Source organism: Physeter macrocephalus, chromosome 1 (assembly GCF_002837175.3).
Source record: "Physeter macrocephalus isolate SW-GA chromosome 1, ASM283717v5, whole genome shotgun sequence".
NCBI lineage: Eukaryota > Metazoa > Chordata > Mammalia > Artiodactyla > Physeteridae > Physeter > Physeter macrocephalus.
Genome location: NC_041214.2, coordinates 42,003,244 through 42,027,734, shown reverse-complemented (window position 1 = coordinate 42,027,734; position 24,491 = coordinate 42,003,244). Strand labels below are relative to the sequence as shown.

The 24,491-nt window shown below is 36.6% G+C and overlaps 1 protein-coding gene across 1 annotated transcript in view; it reads right to left on the bottom strand.

The window, feature by feature from the left end:
• Positions 1-24,491, bottom strand: part of KCNH8 (potassium voltage-gated channel subfamily H member 8) — a 406,549-nt gene that overhangs the window by 185,571 nt on the left and 196,487 nt on the right. The window contains exon 4 of the mRNA XM_024115187.1: positions 2,181-2,308. Coding sequence (XP_023970955.1) covers positions 2,181-2,308 — 128 coding nt within the window. The remainder of the gene's footprint in view (positions 1-2,180; positions 2,309-24,491) is intronic.

The window sequence follows — 24,491 nt, the reverse complement described above, 5'->3', positions numbered from 1 at the left end:
GCCACCAGGGAAGCCCTGGTTCTACTTTTGAGATCTCAAATAAGTTGTTCTTTTCCATCTTTAAATTGGAACGAATAAAAATCATATCTAGTAATGGCTTGCTGTAAGGATCAAATGATATGATAACAGCAAAAAGAATTTGTAAATAGCAAAGAGCTACAAAAACATTAAGAAGTCTTTTTTTTGAGCACATGAATGTTAATATATCCAGAATTCCCCAAAGACTGATTGTCTAGCCAGTAAACCATTCAGATCATTGTTTCCTCTTCCCTCTTCTCTCTTTCTGTTGTCTTTTAGTCATTCTGCCCTGTTCTCCTTGAAAAGAGATGGTGAACAAGGCCAGTCCTGATTCCACATTTCCTTTTCAGAAATAACATGTTACCTGTATTGTCAGATTCACTGTGCTGATTTAACACCCTTCCTTACCATGTATTATTTTAATGCTCCACCCTGATATTTGTACTTCTTAAATAAATGCAATTTAGCAAATTAGCCAAGGGGTGGGAGTTATGATTTTTTAAATAAGATTTTTAAGTACTGTTCTGTACTTTGTTGAATCAAAAGGAGAAAAACAGCATGTTCTGTGAATGCATTTTTAAGCTCATTAATACTTGGTACATTTAAATGACTCTGGACTAAATGCTAGAAGAGTGTCAACTTTCAGCATTACAGAATCTCAGGCTAATATTTGTTTAGGTGTTTTCCTGGCTGGCTTGCATAGAATCAACCCCAGGTGTGGTTACCTTTGTTTCTTCCTAGAACTTGTTTACTGTCACTAAGGCTGACTTGGTAACTGAAGGCAGGTATAACGAGGAACCAGGGGAAGGATTCAGAGATCTAGTGGTGTGCACGGTTTGAAGTCTATCCCTGGACTCTCAGGAAACCAATGTGACATACGGGTGTCCCTAGAAAATCTTTATATTAAGCCAAGACAAACTAAACAGAATGTGACTCTTAACAGCGCTGCGTGGCAGATCAGCACCAGCATGGGTGATGGTCCTGGAGCACAAACAGATGGAAATAGCTTGTCTGGCTTCCAGAGGGGAATCCCACTGAAGCACAACCAGGTTGGCAGCCCTTTCATGTCAGATCGTGCTCTACACATGGGCTCGTGCATCTTTGCTCACTAAAATCAGGTAAGTGGATACTTTGTGTGTCTGATGCATGACTGCTTTAGCAAAGCATCCGTATGTCAGATTAGGTAGTCTCAAGCTCTCTGTGTACAACGAGATGCCAAAGACTTTCCTGTGTCCTTTACTCCCAGAACCTCGGGATCTGAGATCAATTCCAAAACAGCAATGGTTGTTTGATATGACTTTTTCTAAAGTCATTGGCAAGTTAGACTCTGAGTCTTGATGTCTGCTGCCCATAGTCACACATACCCCCAAAGTTGTATGTTCTGGAGATTCCGCAAGGCAGATTAATGACACTACCATCATTTGAAAAATCATCTTTGAATATCTACAACCAAACAGACAGAGTTCTGGATCTCCGAGTGAAGTCTCTTAGTTCTCAGAACTAATGATAAAATTAACTGTGAAATCCTGGAGGACGTGTGTCACTTAAAACACTACAGAGTCACCTTTTACAGGCACAGGTGACAGATAACCACCAGGTTTCAGAGAGGAGCCCTACCATAATTTACTAAGAGTGCGACTTTAAAAAAAAAACATATAATATATGGCATGTCACTTCCAACCCAGTTCCAAGGTGTGAAATTTCCAACTCTGTGTTGCATAAAACGTAAATTTTCCAAATAAAGTAATGACTTTGATTTGTTCATGGTTCCCCTGGGTGAAAGCATTCAGTGAAATTAGATAAAGTGCAAAATAGATGGAGCTAAAATTAAATTTGAGAAATTTTAACCAACAAACTATGGATGTGTAATATAACTTGTTCATAAAATGTAACCAGTCCCATTTGCAGTGTCCCTAGTACCATATTGTACTGACTGAAATAATATTATATGCTGAGATAACACTATGATTAATCATTTTTATTACAGAAAGGCCTTGTGACTGCTGACCTTTTCTGTTTGTTTTTTATAGGAAAGCACAAACCAAAGTGGAAAAAAAATCTAGCAAAGCCAATAAATGCATAATTGGAGGCTTTCTTTTGTGAATCAAACACTGCCACCAAGGGAAAGTCTAGCATTCACTGTGTACACACACACCACCTACATTATTTATTTTCAATTTGTTCTTTTCTCTTCTTTGCAGGTGGCCAGAGATGTGATAAAGGACCGCTCGGCTCCGTCTCCGGGCTGAATCAAAGTGGGTCCCTGTTCTTGATCTTCCTTTGGCTTTGTCTGGGGGAAAATAAAACTCATTAAGCATCAATGAATGTATCATTTGACCCCAAGAATGTCATTTTGGCAGTTCCTTCTTAAGAGCACATAGTACATGTTTTTCAACACCTAAAATTATTTGCTTGCTCCTAATGACATTTAATTTAATTTTAGTTCCTTACAATTTATTTATTTTTATCATCATATTAATATCATTATTTTTTAAAATTAAAGTAAAACATACAAGAGCACAGAGAAACTTTCAAATAGTTCAGGAAAGCATTAAGCAAAAAAATCTTACTCCTTCCTTCTTGCTGCTCCATGTTCATATCTCTAATTCTACTTTCAACTTTTTTTCTCAATTTTTTCCAGAAAAATATCTAATACATATGCTATATCCACATTTATATTTATTTCTTTGCATAAATGGAAGTTTGCAATAAAAACTATTTATATTTTACTTTTTCCACCTCAAAGTGATGTAAATCATTTCTAATTTGCACATTAGAGTTCTCTGCCATTCTTTTTTACAGCTAAGAGTATACCATGTTAACTAGTCTTATTTCCTTTACTATTTCCCTATCATGAACATTTAGGTTTATCCAGGATTTTTTAAAAATCTGTGTAGATAATCCTGCAATGAAAATTCTTAAATGCATAGAGCTGTGCATTGGTATGCCAAGATATTCAGTAAATAAATTACTAGGAGTGGATATGTACATTTCAAATTTTGGTATACATATTCCAAATTTAATTCCAGCAACTTACACTCCCAGCAACATTGAGTGGATGTGCCTACTTTACCACAGACATCAAAATTATGAAATATAAAATAAGAGTAGCCTAACATTTTAATAGATGAAAGATGAAAGATGCCATAACATTGTTTGAAGTTGCATTTTTTAAATGATGAGTGTGGATAAGCATTCACTTAAATATTATTGTCCAATTGCATTGATTCTTATGAAGTCTATTCATATTATTTTTGTCAATTTTGAAATTAAGTTGGTACTTTTTATTTGCATGAGCTGTTTGTATATTAGTTACCATTTTCTTATCACATATGCTATTGACAATGTTCCCCTTTTGTTACTTGACCTTGGATTTTTATTTATGCTGTATAAAAATTTTACATTTTTTATGTTGTCAGACTTATCGTCTATAAATTTTTGGTGTCTAGACTTTATGTCCTGCATAACCAAACTGTCTTCACTCAAAAATTATTTTAAAAAATCTATGTCTGCTTTCTTCCAACATGTTTATGTCTTCATTTTTTTATTTTAAACATTTAAATTTTTAATCCAATTGGACTCTATTTTAGTAAAATTAGGTAAGAATTCGGCTATTTTATTTTCTTTCCAAAGGCCTACTGCCGAAGATAAATATATAAATTGACTCTATGAAATGAAGAAACATTTAGTGTTTATTTGGTCAGTTGGTGAACATATAATTTTATGCTTAATAAATTCTATATATATGACAATAATTGCAAAATATAAAAATTAAAAACTTATTTAAGCTTCATCATCAAACCTCTGTAGTACTTTGAAGACTGTTTGATTCCTCTTCATAAAAATGATTTGGTTTGGTTGCTACACTGGGGAAGCCATGTAACTATTATTGATGGCCAGTGTGTGCCAGGCCCTGTTCTAGATCCTCAGTATTAACTGATTTCAATTAATCTTCATAAATACTCAGTGAGATAAGCATTATTATCCTCCATTTACAGAGGAGAAAACTGAAAGGTCTAATATCGTGTCACATGACCACATGGCTAGTTAGGAGTAGAGCCAGTCTGTAAAGCCAGATTGGTCTAAATTCTCTACTTCCACATGTAGCCCAAGTCCTTTAATGACTTAAATCAATGTTCAAATGCTGCTTGGTGTTAAGTGTCACATAGATGCATGTGTCATAGTCATTGCCCCTCTCAGCCTGATCTCCAGGTGTTTCAAGGGCTTTAATTCACACCCCCCATTCTCAGTCCACACTGGGATGTTTTTAATGACCAGAAAATAGGATGTTTTATTCATGGCAAAAGTCTAATCTGATGTTACATGTTTTTTCATTGCTAACCTTTTGCTTCAAACTTTGAAAGAATGTTTAAAATAGAATATATTACTATAGACCTGAATCAATAAAAACAGATTAACAAAAAAACACAACGTAGAAGATCAAAAGGGGTACTTTTTTTTTGGAAACTCGATTGAACAAAGCACATTTAATTGTACTACTAAAAGTTAAGGTTACATCTTCATGTATTCAGTTTTTTTTTGTCTGCACAGAAGTCTTATAAGTAGCATCTGAAAATGTAATAATCGATCAGGGTGTAATTTTTACATATATTTAAATTGGAAAACTGCCAGAGTTTTAAGATAGTGAGGAATGTGGTAGGAAAGGCCAGCAGGCTGCTTATGCAATGTCAGTCGGTATGAAAATGATGGATGGAATTACAATGCTAACTACAAAATGGACCAGATTAGAGATTTATGACAGTCAATAAGCCAAATCCCTTCTCTGTGGAGAAATCTAATTATGGGTGAGATATTCCAAATCAAACAACAGGAATTTTATAATCTTAAAAAATAATCCCTCAAAGGGAAATGTCAGAGAAATGTATGTGTCTTTGTCTTGGCTCTAAGTGGAAGGAAAAAAAAAAAAGGTTTCCTTGAAAAGTTTTAATCATGATTTAACCCTCATGCAAGATTGGGACTGAAAATCATTCCACTTTGGTGATCGAAAATCTCCCAGGCAAAGGAATGAATTTAAAATGGTCCTGGGTTGGTAGCTCCCAAATGAAAAAAAAAAAAAAAAAATCAAAAATAGAGTTGGGAACAACTCATTAAAAAAAAAAATAGTCTTGACAGTGAAATTCATAATTTTCATATAATTACAAACACATAAAATATACATATGAAATACACTTGAAACACAAGTGTGTTTGTGTGTATAACTAGAAACAAGCCAAATGTCCATAAACAAAAAAGAAATGCATAAATGGTTGTATAGTCATGACATAGGATGTTAAAATTCCATTAAACTAGCCTTAGTGAGAATAATTGGAAAATGAATGAAATGGTGCCCCTACCTGTTGGCACAGAAAGATCTCAAAAACACAATGCTAAGTACAAAAACAATAAAGATGAGCACTGACAACATGGCAACATTTTAATAATATTCACACACATGCAAAACTAAGTAATATACCATCTAGGGAAATGTATGTGCTACAAAACTACCCATAATCATATGACTACAGCAAATTGCAGAGATTGGAAAACATAGTGTCTAGCTGGGTTACCATGTGCCTTATTACATGGAAGTAGTAAAATTCTGTTTTGTTAAACTAGATTTGGGGTGTATGGGGATTTTTAAGAATATTTTCATATTATATGTATTACAGATATTATATTTTTGAATGTAAAAAATATTTCACAACAAATAAAGGAATTGGACCATGTAGCAGTGGGACCTGACCAGATTCCTTAGAGTCGGGGTGGTTAGGGGTGAGGCATCAATTGCTTAAAATGAATGACTCAGGGTTAAAACCTGAAGGAGGAAGAGTTATTAATAAGTGGCAGAGGGAAGAACATTCCTGAGAGCAAATAAAAGGTGTGAGAACCTTGGTCAGAAGGGAGCTCAGTGTCTTGGAAGAACTCAAAGAAGTCCTGGAGGGTTGGAATATAGAGAATGGGAAGAAGAGAAGAAAAAGGGAAAGTAGAAGGTAGGCAGAAGCCCACTTCACTTTTCCTCAGACTATGTCAGCCACACTGAGCTGTAGACAAAGCTGGGAATACAGTCTCTAGTTGGGCAGCCATGTGCCCTGTTAAATCATAGTCCTGTATGAAAGGGTCTCTCAGACACAGGATAAACCTGTACGGTCACCTCCATAACTATGGCTTGCTCTAAGAGAAAACCAAATAAGAGTCAACCAGAAGGATATACAAGTGAAAGAAATAAATGAAATGGAAAAGAAAGTTTAGAAAATATATGATCAATAAAACCAAAGGAAGATAAAAGTGTTAAACTTCTGGCAATTGTATTCAAGGAAAAATAGAGACAATATCAACAATGTTAAGATTTTTAAAAGGACCAAAAATTGAGAAGACTTTTAAAATGATGAGATTACTTTGTGCAAAAATCTATCAGCATAGTTTTCCAGATTAAATGAATACTTTGGGGAGGGTAGTTAATTCCCAAAATAGGTCCAGAAAGTGGTAAAACCTTGAGTAGACCAATAACCATGGAAGGAAGTAGAGAAAGAGACCATTTCGTTCATACTGCTTATCACCCCCACTAAAGGCTATTTCAGATGTTTTTTAAGGTCAGTGTTATCAAGCCTTAAAGGAACAAGTAATTTTTTTTATTGAAGCATAATTGATTTACAATGTTTCAGGTGTACAGCAAAGTGATTCAGATATATATATATATTATCTTTTTTAGATTCTTTTCCATGATAGATTATTACAAGATATTAAATGTAGTTTCTTGTGCTATACAGTGGGTCCTTGTTGTTTATCTATTTATATAGTAGTGTGTATCTGTTAATCCCAAATTCCCAACTTATCCCTCCCCCCACTTCCCCTGTGGTAATCATAAGTTTGTTTCCTACGTTTGTGAGTTTATTTTTGTTTTGTAAATAAGTTTATTTGTATCCTTTTTAAAAATTCCACATATAAGTGGTATCATATGATATTTGTCTTTCTCTGTCTTACTTCACGTAGCATGATAATCTCTAGGTCCATCCATGTTGCTGCAAATGGCAGTATTTCATTATTATTATTTTTTTTTTCTTTTTTTTTTTTTCCGGACGTGCAGGCTCAGCGGCCATGGCTCACGGGCCCAGCCGCTCCGCGGCATGTGGGATCCTCCCAGACCGGGGCGCGAACCCAGTTCCCCTGCATCGGCAGGCGGACGCGCAACCACTGCGCCACCAGGGAAGCCCCGGTATTTCATTATTTTTTATGGCTGAGTAATATTCCATAGTATATTATACCACATCTTCTTTATTCATTCATCTGTTGATGGACATTTAGGTTGCTTCATGTCTTGACTATTATAAATAGTGCTGTTATGAACATTGGGGTGCACATATCTTTTCAAATTAGAATTTTCGTCTTTTCCAGATATATACCCAAGAGTGAGATTGTTGGATCATACAGTAACTCTATTTTTAGTTTTTTAAGAACCTCCATACTGTTCTCCATAGTGGTCGCACCAATTTACATTCCCACCAACACTGTAGGAGGAGGAACAAATAATTCTTTTAAAGCTTTGGAGAAAAAAAAGGCTGAAAATTTCTGAATTCAATCTACAAGTCCAGAAAAGTCTGATACCAAAACTAGGTGAGTATAATACAAAAAGATAACCATATACCACTTTGAATATACATGTTAAAATCCTAAACAATACATTAGTAAACTGAATATAGAAGTGTATTAAAAGAAAATATACCATGCTTATTGGGATTTATTCCAAGGATGGTTCCATTTTAGGAAATCATTATATAATTCATCGGATTTATAAAGAAGAAAACCCATGTCATTATCTCAGTAAACACTGATTTTTAAAACATAACTCCATAAATATTCTTTTTTAAAAAATAACTTTGTAATAAGCAAGTAATAGAAGGAAGGAATTTTCTTTAACTTGATAGAAAATATCTATGAGTAACCAAGGGAAAACTCATATTTAATGAGGTGACATTAGAAGCTTCATAGTTTTTGCAATTTATAAAATGACAAAAATTTCCCCCCAAAACGGAAAATGAAGTCAATGTAAACCCATTATGGAAGTTTTTGAAAATAAAGAAAAATAAAGAAATAAAGAATGCCTGGTTGTTTTCAATAACAATTTCATGCATTTCCTTCTAAATTTTTACTGCATTTATTTTTTTACTAACTCATTTGCAACTACATAACATATACACAATTATTCCTTGAATATTAAAAAATAATACATGTACATTTTACAAAATTTAGAAGTGTAAACAATATAAAGCAGAAAATGAACCTCTTTCATAATACCATCTCCCAGAAATAATTTAACATTTTGGTGGATTTATTTTTTTATTTTGTTCTAGTGTTTCTTTCTTCTCTTTTTTTCACATCACTGAACTCATATCATGTAACTAATCTTAAATATAATTAACACAGAATAATCACAGATCTTTAGATAGGGAAAAATATCTGCCAAAAGACATGGGACTGGATCGTAGCTCTACTTGATTAAGAAAAATGTCTGTAACTCAGTTCATTCAATATGGATTATATATATATAAAATATATATAAAATTATTTTCAAAATGTATAGAATATTCTTTTAAAGGTTGCAATGCAAATGGTCATTTGTTCATGAACTAAGCCTTGCTTCCGTGATGGGAAATGAAAACGCTGAATGATTCTGCTGGCAGAATTGTAGTGATGCTGTGCTACACATCCAGATGCCCCCTCAGAATTAAAAGGGTTAAGTCTCGGGCTTCCCTGGTGGTGCAGTGGTTGGGAGTCCGCCTACCAGTGCAGGGGACGCGGGTTCGAGCCCTGGTCTGGGAGGATCCCACATGCAGTGGAGCGGCTAGGCCCGTGTGCCGCAATTCCTGAGCCTGCGCTCTAGAGCCTGTGAGCCACAACTACTGAGCCTGCATGTCACAACTACTGAAGCCTGTGCCCCTAGAGCCCATGCTCCGCAACAAGGGGGGCCACCGCAATGAGAAGTCCACACACCGCAGCGAGGAGTGGTCCCCGCTCGCCGCAACTAGAGAGAGCCCGCGTGCAGCAGCGAAGACCCAATGCAGTCAAAAATAAATAAATTAAAAAAAAAAAATGGGTTAAGTGTGCGGTGGCTGGGAGTATGCCAGCCCAGAGCCCTCACTTCTTAGCCCTCAGTCCTTTCTGGCATTGCCCTCAGCTGAAGGAAGTGACCTTGATCAAGATCACGCCCCTTTCCCAGAGCAGCCTGCATTCAATGATGGGTCAATATGGGTGTGTAACAGGAGGTCTCCCTGTCCAACCCTGAAGGACACACAGCTTTAGCTGGTGGTGTAGCTGCAGTGGGCAAAATATCTTGTTGCAACTTCATTGCAGCCCAGTTTCTTCCTCTGCTCCTTCCTTCCTTCTCTCCCTTTATACAAGTGTTGAGCCTAAGAGGATTCCCTAAAAACTTCCTGCAATCTCCATCTCAGACCCACTTCCCAGAGATCCTGACCTGCTTCCCAGAGATCCTGACCTGCATCAACAGTGTTGCAGCTTCAGCCTTGTTCATATGGTCTGAATAAACACAGCTGGTTGGTGTTTAAGTGGTGATTACCCTCTGAACTGTGGGGTAAAGGATGTGCCCCGTCCCAAAATATTTACTATTTGTTATGTGAACTAAGACTGCAACCTGCCATATAAGTAAACAAAGGATGTTGCAGCCATCAAGACATCACATTACAGCCTCCCCAATGGTGAGCCCTGAGGGAACTCAGGATGGAAACAGGATGCCAGTCATCTAGCAGTCAACTGCTGCAGCCATCCCGACGGTGTACCCTGTGGAGACTCTGGATGAGAAAGCACAGAATACTGGCCCCAGAGAGCTGAAGTGCATATCAAAGGAATGATTTCAGTGAGCCCAGACTCTTTTGCATCTTCCCATACATAGAAAAGGACTAAGTTCCTTAACTTGAGATGTCTGGTTTTCTTTAATTAACAGTAAACTTTCGATGTTCCAACTACCTGGTGTTTTGTTGAAAAAAATCCTATATATCCTGGCTCCACCCCCCCCACCCCCCTTGCTTCTTCAGAACAGATTCTCCGAGTTCAGAGGCTTAAGTTCTCAGAATGTCCACCATATAAAACATAAATCTCAACTTTTAGGTTGTGCGTTTTTTTTTTCAGTTGACAGTTATGATACATAGAAATAACTAGAAGGGAAAGAAGAATAATGTAGTGAATTGTTACAGGACTTGGCTTATTCCATGAATTGAAGAATCCCTCTGGATTTAATATATAATGGGTCCAAACTGGTTTAGGAAAGACACAAATTTATAACGTCTACATTCTTAGATTTATAATTCTGAATCATTTCTATTGGCTGGAATACATCTTTAAGTAGTTTCTTTTAGGAGACATTTTTGGGTTATGTATTTTATGGTTTTCCATATGCTGAATTCTGCAATCGTCTACTGTGACTTTGCTAGTCTGAGAATGTCACAAAAACCTGCCAATATCTGGATCTAACAGATGGGTCGTGTGCTGGGACAGGGCAGTGGTAGCGTCCAAACCAGGTGTAGGCAATAAGAAGTGTTGACTGTAGAAAATTTAAAGACAATAATCCAAACACATTTGGTCAGCTTTTTATTACTGCCACGTGCTGGTAATTTAAAATAATTCCAGTGACAAAACTTTCTTCCTCAACCCAAAATCTTCTGTTAATATTGATTCAAAACAATTCCTGTGGTTATTGCTCAATTTTAATAATACATGTAAGTTTCAAAATTGGCACATTTATGGTACAATTACAGACTGGGAGAAAATATTTCCAAATCACTTATCTCTAGAATACATAAAGAACGCCCCAAACTCAACATTAAGAAAACCTAACAATCCAGTTAGAAAATGAACAAAACACACGAAGAGATATTTCACTTAAGAGGATACAAGAATGGCAAATATTCACATGGAAAGATGTTCAACATCACTAGTCTTTAGGGAAATGCAAATTGAGACTATAATGAGATATCACTACACACCAACCAGAAGAGCTAAAATGAAAAGTAGTGACAATACCAAATGCTGGTGAGGAAGTGGAGGTACCAGGTATTTCATACATTGCTGATAGAAATGTAAAGTGATACAGTCACTCTGGAAAATAGTTTGGCAGTTTCTTGAAAAACAACAACTAAATATATACTTAACCCTGCAAACCAGCAATTATATTCCTGGGCAATTATCCCAGAGAAATGAAAACTTATGTCCACACAAAAACCTGTGCACAATTGTTCATAGCAGCTTTATCTGTAATAGCCAAGAACAGGAAACAACCCAAATGTCATTCAATCAGTGAATGGTTAAATAAATTGTGGTACAGCCATACTATGGAATACCATTCAGGAATAAAAAGGAACAAAATATTAATGTATTCATAACTTGGATGCATCTACAGGGCATGATATTCAGTTAAAAAAAGCTAATCACAAAAAGTTACATACTACATGATTCCATTTACGTAACATTTTCTAAATATCGGAGGTGGGGAAGAGACCAGCAGTAGTCAGAGGGTAGGGGGGTGTATGACTCCATAAGGGTAGCAAGAGGAAGATATTTATAGAGATGAAATAGTTACGTATCTTGATTATGGCGGCGGTCACACAAATCTACCCTTGTGACGAAATGGCATAGAACTATACACACATAATGTCCCAATGCCAATATCCTAGTTTGGGTATTATACTATAATTATGTAAGATGTAACCACTGGAAACAACTGAGACCTTTCTCTCTCTCTCTACTATCATTGAAAATTCCCATGAATCTATAACTATTTCAGAATAGAAAGTGAAAGGGATATTTTCAGGTTACATCTGGATATTGCTTTGTTTTTACTGATTTTTGAGTGCAGCATATTGAGGCCTTTTAATTGCTTTCAACATGTGAGAATCTAAGCTGCTTGGAAGCCTGGAGCTGATGTCTCATCTCAGTGATGCTGGTGGCCCAAGAGGCTGTGTCCATTTGGGAAAAGAATGCTTCCTCAAAACATATAACTTCCATCTGAGACAGGATGGGACCTGGGACCCTTTGCTGCAATGCTTGCACCTGGACAAACGTCTCCTTGAGTAACAAAATACAAAGAAACTATAAGGGACTAAAACTAACTGCCTGCATGCACAGTTGGGGCAAATTATGGACAACAAGATACAAAAAGACCAAAAAACCCAACTGCAACTTCTGAAGAGCCGGGAGCAAAGGCAGGGCACTGCACATGCTCACTGCACTCAACACCACCGAAGGGGCAGGCAGATCACCTAAGCCACACCTCTGGGCCAACCCCGGGGACACACCCCTACCCTCACCCCCATGTAAGGAACCAGCTCGCCCCTCGCCCCCGGGAAGCAAGCAAGGGAAACTGTTGGTTGTTCTCGCTCCCCCTTGCTATAGCAAGGGCCCCAATAAAGCCTTTCCTGAACTTCTTGTCTGGCCTCTAGTCAACTTCTACTGATTGGGGAAGGCCAAGAACCCTGGTTGGTATCACATCTATTATAAATTTGTTACACTGAACTGATCTTGTCAGAATATGACACTTGACTGTCATGTGCCAGAAAATTTATTATAAAACATAAAAATTTACACATTTACAAATCACATCATTGATTTCACCTCTTGTCTTTTTTAGTCTATTTTTCAGAGAAATCCACTGTGCATAAGACTAGAGACTATATTTTACAGAGTCATGTATATTTTATACTACTTCTGATGTAATTATTTTTAGTTTATTTATTTACATTATGAAGTAAACATTTAATTGAGTATAACATATATACCAAAAAAAGACAAATTAGAGTGTGCAGCTTGTTTTCTGGTTGGTACTGATCTAGAATATCTAAATCAGAGAAAGATTTTATATATATATATATATATATTTATATATATATATATATATATATACACATATATATTACCCCACTGGTTCTGTTTCTCTGTAGAACTCTGTCTCTGGTATAACCATCACCCAGCTTCAAGTATGTATACAAGTATTGACTTGTTTACTTCCATCCACTTTTGGGGGGCAAATTCAAGGCATCATATCTTTCTGTCTACCTGACCTATTGATCTATCTATCTATCTACCTACATACATATACATATTCATATACATGATTAAAACAGAATCACAATATCTACCACATAAATATATAACCGTAATATTTTAACATTATCAAGTATCAAGTCATTGAGGAGCTGTGTTTTTTAATTGGGATCCTTAGATTCCCAGGGGTTAGGGGAGGTGCTGTAGGGATGGAAATGTGCTGAGTGTGGAACAGGAAAAAATCAACAGGTAATACACAAGGCCAAGTCCCATTTCTGTGTGTCTATTTTATAAAATGGGTTTCTGAATGACATTTTATTGAATGAAAGAACTCTGTCATTTAAAAAAATGGAAATTACTGAATAAGTAATCTTGAAACAAAATTAAAAAGTAGTATACCAAAGCGGATAGCAGTGGGCAGCAGGGGAGGGATAAATTAGGAGTTTGGGATTAACATACACACACTACTATATATAAAATAGATAAGCAACAAGGACCTGCTGTATAGCACAGGGAACTCTACTCAGTGTCTTGTGGTAACCCCTAATGGAAAAGAATCTGAAAAGAATAGGCGTGTGTGTGTGTGTGTGTGTGTGTGTGTGTGTGTGTGTATAACTGACAAACTTTTTTGTACACCTGAAACTAACACAACATTGTAAATTAACTATACTTCAAATAAAAAGAAAAGGTTAATAAAAATAGTAGTATTCTACTGTTTTCAAAACTAGGAAAAAATATACACTTAGTATAAAAGTATACTGGATAGTCCTTTACATAATTTCTGGTCTAGAAAACACAAAATTAAATTGTTTAAAAATCTTGTTACTCATAACTTAGTACAGAGATGGGGTAGGTCAATTACCAACTGTAGCTAGTGTTAATTAGTTAATTCTTTATTCATGCAGTTGATATATTCACTTCAGTCGTTCTGGTTAAGGAATTTAAGTAACGGGAAAGTTTGGGAGGAGGCTTTATGCAAGAATTGGATAAAGTGACAAAAGGAGAATTGTTTTAGAATTCAATGGCAGGACTTCCATTTCCTTTGAATAGACCCCTTATTGAGTTAAAAGAAATAAAAAAAATGCCAGAGGATTTTTACAAGAGCAGGTAGTTTTCCCCTGGGAGTGAGAAGAACTATCTAAAATAATTTAAAAGTCCGAAATGTCCAAGCAGCAAAACAGCAGGAAATAAAGTGAGGGATTGAGTAAACTAATATTAATAATTTTAAAAGTATTAAAAATTATAATAGATTCTAGGTATGAAGATCAAGATTAAATTTCCATAAAAAAGCAATAAAATTCCTTAGCAAAACTTAATAAACCAAATTACAAAATGACAAGAATTTTTCACTTTGATATTTGTTAGAGCAAATTTATATGTATCTACTTTTATTTATTTTATTTTATTTAATATCGTTATTGGAGTATAATTGCTTTACAATGGTGTGTTAATTTCTGCTTTATAACAAAGTGAATCAGCTATACATATACATATATCCCCATATCTCCTCCCTCTTGCATCTCCCTCCCACCCTCCCTATCCCACCCCTCTAGGTCGTCACAAAGCACCGAGCTGATCTCCCTGTGCTATGCTGCTGCCTCCCACTAGCTATCTATTTTACATTTGGTAGTCTATAAAAGTCCCTGCCACTCTCTCACTTTGTCCCAGCTTACCCTTCCCCCTCCCCATGTCCTCAAGTCCATTCTCTATGTCTGAGTCTTTATTCCTGTCCTGCCCCTAGGTTCTTCAGAACCATTTTTTTGTTGTTGTTAGATTGCATGTATATGTGTTAGCGTATGGCATTTATTTTTCTCTTTCTGACTTACTTCACTCTGTATGACAGTCTCTAGGTCCATCCACCTCACTACAAATAGCTTAATTTCATTTCTTTTTATGGCTGAGTAACATTCCATTGTATATATGTGCCACATCTTCTTTATCCATTCATCTGTTGATGGACATTTAGGTTGCTTCCCTGTCCTGGCTATTGTAAATAGTGCTGCAATGAACATTGTGGTACATGACTCTTTTTGAATTATGGTTTTCTCAGGGTATATGTCCAGTAGTGGGATTAATGGGTCATATGGTAGTTCTATTTTTAGTTTTTTAAGGAGCCTCCATACTCTCCTCCATAGTGGCTGTATCAATTTACATTCCCACCAACAGTGCAAGAGGGTTCCCTTTTCTCCACACTCTCTCCAGCATTTATTGTTTGTAGATTTTGTGATGATTATCCATCTACTTTTAAAGTTGATAATTGTTACAGCTAGATAATGAATGCATGTGGTTTTATTGTAATGTTTTCCACTTTTTTCTGGATTAAAATTTTTCATAACAAAAAAGTTTTAAAACATACTAAAAAGACATCAAAATTTGTGGTTATAATCTAAGCAGGTACCAAACCACTAGCCATTTTGATTCTTAAAAATGAACACTCCCTATATTTGAAAATTAAAATAAGTAAATATTAAAATCAGAAAAAATATTCACCAAACAGTTAACAGAGGAGGAGGAGAGGCAAATGGAAGAGTAAATATTTCTATTTTTAAAAAATCTACGCTTCTTAACAATACTGGTAGAAACACATTTTCAGAAAATATCATAGAAACAAAAATGCTTTGATGAGTGATTCTTTGAATTCATGGAAGTGTCTTTCAGATATAAATTCAAATAACTGGACCAAGGCTGGAGTAATTATCTTTTAGTGAGCACCAGCGATTTCACAGAGAAAGCTGTATGTACACAAATCAGAAATAACACACCAATCTGCCAGAGGACACTGCATTTCTGCTTTTTACTCCATTTCTTTCAGTTGAGTGTTGCTAGTTAAGTAGAAAACAGAGAAACTGGGAGAAAACTTTTGGCCCAGGTTACTGGGATCATGCTAAATAATTTAATTTTAACTGTTAGAAGAATATTAGGATGATCTACATGGGAAAGATGTGAACTGACTTTTGCTTTTCGATTTAGAGGATTTTAGATGCAGAAAGACCAAACAAATGGTGTTTAGCCATTAAAAACTCTAATGGATTGGTAAGAACTGGCCTCTAATTACTTACTCTTTTAGGACATAGTTCTGACAATATTTATCAAGGACATAAATAAATCTAGCAACACACACTAATGAAAAAAATTTCCTGCATATTCTAAATATAACAAGTATTAGGATAGACACAGAATTCTCTTATTCACAATTTATTTTTTTACATGCTTTGTCACATACTGGTTAGGAGTTTCTTTTATGGAAGTTCTAATCACACAAAAAAATGCATGAATCAAGCAAGATAATGTGCTTTCTTCACTTTTGTCCTCTCAAAAATTGCAATCAGTCAATTGTCCTTAATCATTGCTATTAGTTTCTGGTTATTCTTCCCCCTACAGGATTTATCAAGACATCGAGTAATGCAGTTTCTGGAATCTCGCACGGATGGTGTGGCCCTTGAAACAAGTTTTTAATGCTTCTTTGGGTGTTCTGTAGAAGAATTCAAGTCAACATGTTTGTATTGAAAAGTGCCAATAGTTTAGTTGTAATTATAGTGTGTGAAACTTGGAGTGAGTAGTTGGGAGGAAGATCGTTTAAAAGACCCCAAAAATTATTATGCAGAATAAAACTTATGGAAAAAGAGATAGATTAAAACACAAAGTTGTAAATATTAGGCACCAGAAACACAGTCTTTTAGAAGAAAAAGGATTTCATGTGGACCTAGGAACAGACAATGAAGATGGATCACTTAGGCAAGAGGAAACATGAGCCAAGGCTTAGGGGTAGCAATAGCATAATTTCAGGAAAGAATAAGGCAATCAGCATAAGAATTCTCAAAATGTTCTATAAAGCTTAAAGCATTCTTTTTTTTTGGAAACTGTCAGAGGGCTTAGGACAAATGCATTTGATTATTATAAGTGGTTTTTAGAAAGTTTCAAAAAATTTTCTCTTCCAGAAAAGGTAACGGATAGAAAAACTGGGAGAGAGAGGTAGAAACAGGGAAAAATAGAGGAATTTTTAGCATTTATTGAGCATCTATCGTGTTTCAGTTAATCACTGTGGATAAACTATATTAATATAAACCTCATGTTAACCCTATCAGGTAAGTTTTATCCTCTCTACTTAGTACATGAGGTAGGAGAGCTGATGTACCTTGTTCAGTGTCATACAACCAGGAATAAGTGCCTCTGGCACCCGTTTGGAGGTCTATATGTCTCTAAAACCCATGTATTTTCCACTAAACATACTGCATTAAAGAGAATGATGACAACCATTCACCCCTTATAAACTGAGAAACCGTCGATTCCACTGACCCTGACAGAAAAAATATGAAAAAGGAGTCAGGAGGAGAAGGTGGAAGATGTGATGAGATGGAATGGTTTCCCAGAGGGTGGTAGACTGCAGATATGTAAATTCTTACAGACATGGGGGCAAACTGTAAGATATTCTCTTGATTTTTTTCCTTAAAAGAAAAATGATAGCATCTCACTCACTTGAATTCAAATTTTGAATCTACAACAATCTCAGTAAAATCTAAGATAAATGGTCCTAGATCGCTAGCCTTGATTCTATGATTCACTAAATTAGTATTATAAAGATAATTCTTTTAGGTCAGGGTACACATTTTAAGTGTGCAAAAACTATTTTTTGAGGTATACTAAAACATTCCAGATGGGTCAACCTGGTGGCAAACTTCCAATTATTAACACATATTATTTTTTATTCATGCAAAATAGATCCCCAAATGATCTCTGTATGTCAACATTTTATGGTTCTGCCTCTATTTACCATGTGGTAAGTGTCAGGAAGTGCCTAGGTGCCAGTAAGCTTTATGAGACAAGAGCTGGGAAATATACCCTCAGTTCATTAAAAGAAACTCTTGGATAAGGAAGAAGCTGAGCAGGGTTTGTAGAGCTCTCACGGACAGTGAAGGCAAGATTTCCCTTTCTTATTATCTTGGCTATACCACCAGTGCCCTGAGCTCCTAATACTCTGTCCGCTTGACTTTAGGGTCTCTTGAACCTCCTTGCATAAATCTGACTCTCCCTATCCTCCTTCTTGAATCAGAAATTGAACCATCATTTTCTTTACCATTTCTTGTACAGACCCTTCACTTCCTAGTTTTAATAGCACACAGAATTGAGCCATCATTTTCTTTACCATTTCTTGTACAGACCCTTCACTTCCTAGTTTTAATAGCACACAGTTCTGTGCCAGGTCTGTTATGATTCTAAACATTACCAGTTCCAGGACCACATGGGAGAGTTTTATCTTTCCTCCCTCTCCCTCAGACCAGAAACATGGGCCTAATGATCTGAGTCCAGACCTATAATTCTTTTTTAAAAATATTATCTTATTCAAGTATAGTTGATTTACAATGTTGTGTTAATTTCTGCTGTATAGCAAAATGATTCAGTTATATATATATATATATATATATATATATTATTTTTCCCATTCTTTTCCATTATGGTTTATCACAGGATATTGAATATAGTTCCCTGTGCTATACAGTAGGACCTTGTTGTTTATCCATCCTATATATAATAGTTTGCATCTGCTAATCCCAAATCCCCAATCCATCCCTCCTCCAGCTCCCTTTCCTTTGGCAAGCACAAGTCTGTTCCCTAAGTCTGTGATTCTGTTTCATAGATAGGTTCATTTCTGTCATATTTTAGATTGTACATGTAAGTGACATCTTATGGTATTTGTCTTTCTCTTTCTGACTTAGTATGATAATCTCTAGGTCCATCCATGTTGCTGCAAATGGCATTATTTCATTCTTTTTTATGGCTGAGTAGTATTCCATTGTGTGTGTGTGTGTGTGTGTGTGTGTGTGTGTGTATCTATCTATCTATCTATCTATCTATCTATATCTTCTTTATCCATTCATCTGTTGATGGACATTTAGGTTGCTTCCATGTCTTGGCTATTGTAAATAGTGCTACAATGAACACTGGGGTGCATGTATCTTTTCAAATCATAGTTTTCTCTGGATATATGCCCAGGGGTGGTATTGCAGGATCATATGGCAACTCTACTTTTAGTTTTTGGAGGAACCTCCATACTGTTTTCCACAGTGGCTGCACCAATTTACATTCCCACCAACAGTGTACGGGGGTTCCCTTTTCTCCACACCCTCTCCAGCATTTATTATTTGTAGACTTTTTTAATGATGACCATTCTGACCGGTGTGAGGTGGTACCTCATTGTAGTTTTTACTTGCATTTCTCTAATAATTAGCGATGTTGAGCATCTTTTAATGTGTCTTTGGCCATCTGTACTGACGTATACTTCTTCTTAAGGCTACAAAAGTTCCTGTGATAGTTAAAGTATTACCCAAGATATAAAGCATAACAACAGCAATCTCATTAGCTCAGCTAACACATGTTAAGTACCGAATATAATGACTGAAATAAGACCCATGTCAATAAGACTTTCCAGAGTATCGCATCTAGTAATTAGAAGGGCCATAATTGGGAGCCAGATATATAGATCCTCTATTCCAATGCTATTTCCAGTATAAAACGATCTAGTGTTGGGAAAGGTTGAGGGAGGAGGAATCATTTGTTAATTAATTATCTAGATCAGGAATCTGTAAACTTTGGCCCACCAACAAGTCATCTGTTCCTGTAAATAATGTTTTATTGGAACACAGCCACACACATTTATTTACATATTATCTATGGCTGCCTTTTTGCTTTAGTGAAAGAATAGAGTAGTTTTGATAGAGACTACATGTTCCACAAAGCCTAAAATATTTACTATCAGACCTTTACAGAAAAAGTTTGCTGATCCCTGATCTAGATCAAATGAGAAAGAGCAAATGAGAATGAAAATATGAACTAACCATTTCCCCAAATATATTCCTATCTGAGAACTAACTTGCTAGAGACGGAGAAAGTATAATGACCCAGCTTTATCAAAACTTTTAAAAATTAAACGTTGCATAATTGATCCTAGGTTTATGTATGTAGGTGGTTTAAAGGGGGAAAAAAAGCATAACAGCAAGTACAACTGAAGTTCAAATATTTCCCAATTCTATTCATTTCACCATTACGTAACATCAAACACTCCATAAAATGTAGGGTTTGTGAGAATCCAACCATTTAAGAATTGGCATTGAAATGCAAATTTCCACTAAATTCAGCAAGGACACTAAAGTCTATTTTTGTCTTTCTTCTTCCTGAATAGGACCATAAATTAACCAGGGACCCTAGGAAATGTCATAGGACCATCTACAATCTATTGTATGACACTCCCCAGGAAGTGCTTCTTCACTTAGGCACAGAGCTATTTACTGGGGTTTTCCAATTGAATCTGTGGAAGCATCAGAAAAAAGAGTGTACACTTCAATTTCAAGGACTTAGGCTGGAACAGGAGGGTTTTGTCTGTTTGTTTGTTTATGCTGGTAAAAATGCATGTAGCAAACATGCTGATTGTTCCCTTCCTCTGGTGAGTTCAGATTAAAGATGTAGAAAGTAGGATCATCAGTTCAAAATCTATAAAGATGCTCTGTGACCCAGTACACTACAAGCCTTCCTATCATGTAGTATGATTATGGAATTACAGATCGTTGTAATAAAAGAAGCTTAAGAAATTATCTGGACTAATTATATTATACTGTAGCTGGAGAAACAGCAATTAGGAGAGGGAAAATGCCTGGCCTAAGGTGACACTGCTAGCTTGAGGCACAGATGGGACTCGAATCTGTAACTCCTGGGATCTTTTTACTATCTCACATAGTTAGCAAGCTTACCTGCCTCAGATAAAATTATGAAATAGAGAAAAGCCAGCTTCAGACAACCACATATAGTCCCAAACTCCCTTCTGATTGCAGGCCTTGACAGGATGCACCAACCACTGAATGAAAAATAAAGACCAAACTCCTTAGTGTGAGCTACAGTTAGAGGTGTGAACTACCTCTGTGCTCTCTATGCAAGGCGAACACTCATATTCCCGGAATAGGAATTCTCTAGAACATCTCATAGGCAAGCACATCCTCAGGAAGCCCAAGTATCTAAGGGCAAGTCTAAAGAAAAAGTGTCAGGAAAACCTGGGCACCAGAACTCATCCAATTCCAAAAGAACAGCTAACTCGAATATATCTATCTTGACTGTGCAAGGTACCCTAGGGCTTATTCCAGGCAACGGCCTTGTGTCTTTTCATAGGAAGCTGGGCCTGAGGGGCCTTGTGGAACATCTTCCCTGTTACTCCATGGTTTCAACTTTATGGCCCATAAAAGCAGTGAAGGAGCAAACGCCTTAAGCTAATTTTAATACTGCATAAAACCTAGGAGAAATAATTGTTATCCATCATAATATCCATAAGAGCCATATTTCTATCATACTCTCCTGACCTAGACTTTATTTAGAATAATATTTACAAATGTCACATAACCAGAAGCTCTGATTAGCTGTTGATGACATCAGAAGGATTTCTATGAAGTGACTGATGGGGCAGAGACATGTCAGATCACCTTAGTTCTCACTCTTTTTAATAAGGTGAATGGCAAGAGTAAGTGATAAAAATCTGGTATATTCAGATTATGTTTGAGGAAACTCAAGCCCAAGTCTGAGAGAGTATTAAAAGCCTCTCTGAGCTTCTGGATCTTGCCAAGTTTCCCATTTTTAAGTCAGTGTTCCTTCCACTAGAGTATGTTATTTCATAGTATGGAATCTGCTATAGCAAAACAGTCACATAGCCCTGTTTCCCTCATGTTCTGTAAAGAGAAAAGAAATAATAAGGAAAAGTAGAGGGAATAGAGACAGAAGTGATTTATCTCTTTGTTATGCCCTAGATTTATCTATAGCCACTTGCATTTTTGGAATGTATGATTTCAAATAAAGAAGTAAAAGTTTAACTCATGGTAAAGTTAACCTAAGTCTATGTGTAATTTACAGTACACTTAGCATGAATTTTGGTTTAGCACAGATTCAGCTGATTTCCAAAATGAGTCCATTTACACTATATAATATCTAAGTGTAAAACAGTGCAGAAGAAAGAGTTTGAAAAAGTCAGTCCTTACGTCTAAAAGTTCACCATTTCATTTAGAAGAGTATGTCAACCCTATACAATTTGGATGCTTTCTGCAGAAATTGACAGGAAAATCCCACCCAAATCGGCCAAAGAGGGGAGAAAAGAAATTTTGGTCCAGGCTCTGAGTTAACTCAATTCTCCAAAAGGTTCTAAGAATTTGCACCATCTCAGTTTCAAATCTAGACAGAAAATACATATGCCTGCATCTCACGATGTCTCGTTGGCTCTGGTGGGGTCATGTGTCTAACCCTGGACCAATTTCTGCATCAGAGGAGTATATAGCTCTGGTTGGCCAAGAGTGAGTCAGACACCAGTCCTGGAGTCTGTGAGGGATGGTGCAAGCTCCACCAGGGCTGGTCTGAGAGTGAAGAAATAGTGGCCACTCTCTTCTCAACTGTTACAGGGAGGAGGACAAATGAATCACAGTGGCCAAGAGACAAAAATCTCCATGAAAGACACACGATAAAAATGATTAAAAATATATCTACCTTGCAAAATAGTACAAATGAAAGGCAAAATCACAGAGTAGTTAATAGTCTGGGCTCTGGAACCAGATTGTATAGGTTCAAAACCTCACTCCACCATTGGTTAACTGTATGAGCTTAGGGAAGTTACTTAACCTTGTTGGGCTTTAATGTATTTATGTCTAAAAACAGAGATGGTAATAATCCCTACTTAAAGGTATTTGGGTATAATTAAATGAGATAAAACCTATAAAGTGCTTAGAAGAGTTGCTGGCACATGTTAACCACTCAATCAATGTTAACTGTCATGATTATTAGTATTATTGTATCTGCGAGGCAAAGATGATAAGTATTATAAAATATCAAAGGAGGGAGAGACACTTACAGAGGGATTAAGGATGTGATGAATTGTGGACCTCATGGCACCGTGAAGGGTGGCTAGTTGTGAGAGGTAGAAGGGAGAGGAGGTGGCACCAAGCCAACGCGAGGTGGTGTGAAAAAGCACAAGTCAAGATAGACCAACCCATTTGAATAAGTGCAGAGGGAAATTGTAACAAGGTCTTAACTGCCAAGAGTTTTTCAAAAATGCTGGGCATAGGGGCTTCCCTGGTGGCGCAGTGGTTGAGAGTCCGCCTGCCGGTGCGGGAGACACGGGTTCGTGCCCCGGTCCGGGACGATCCCATGTGCCGCGGAGCGGCTGGGCCCGTGAGCCATGGCCGCTGAGCCTGCGCGTCCAGAGCCTGTGCTCCGCGACGGGAGAGGCCACAGCAGTGAGAGGCCCGCATACCGCAAAAAAAAACAAAAAAAACACACACACACAAAAATGCTGGGCATAGATAAATCTGCTGGGTTGTGTTCCTCCTAAACTATAACTGAAAAAAAATCTATTGTTTTCAGCTTGGATTTACAGGTCTTTTATTGTTTTATTTAAACCATTCACTAAGAACAATTTTATATGAAGACATCATCATATGATTTTTGTGACATCCTCGTAAAATTACTCTATTAGGAAACAGATTGTAACTTAAGATTGAACTCCAGAACAGCAACCTCTCTTGCCAATATGGATGTGTTGATCGAAGGGTTAAATTCTCATTTTAAAAGGCTGATGGCTCTCATCTGCTCCAGACCTGCTAACCCCTTTCTCATGGTCTATCCTCCGAGACTTCATAAAAGCAATACTTTTATAATTCTTAAGTTATGAAGATCCATAAATAACACAAAAAGAAAATATTATTTACATTGCCATTTGTTGGCATTTGATGTCCATCCCTGGATAGAATTTGGCAACATCTTCTAGAAGGTAAGAATTGTGTATGATGTTGGATAACTATTTTTGTGAGTAGCTTTATGCTAACAAAGGCATTACTCTTTAACAAGGAGTCAAAATCTTCTAACAAGTCAAATAAGTACGATTAGTTTTATAATAGTCATTTACACAGAGTACCACTGGAATTTTACTTGGGTAAGAAACAAATAAAAGGAAAAACTTTTCACCCCATTTGCCTTTGGTAATCAGTATGCTGATTGTTTACACATCTATGCATTCCAAAGTGTGTGTTTGTGTGTGTCTTTCAAATGTGTCTACTACGTGGCAGCCACTGTGCTAGGAGCTAGAAAACAGAGATATAGTCCTGTCTCACACATATTATACTATTTCCGGGGTAGAGAATCCCCATTCTTTCTTCCTAGGAGGTTCTTACAAGGGAAAAATCCAAAAAGCTACTTAGAGCAATAAGCAAGCCCCAAGAGAACACAGAGATGATGGGTGAGGGCAGACACAACTGAATCCACCAGCAATTTGAGCCCCATACCAATTCAAACTGTCGTGTTCCATCTCTGTCTATTGTGTCTGCCGATGCCAGATTTTCATGCAGTTACTGGTTCAACTCTTACGTTCAGTGGTTCCAATAAGGTCATGGCTGTTTGTTACAAGAATC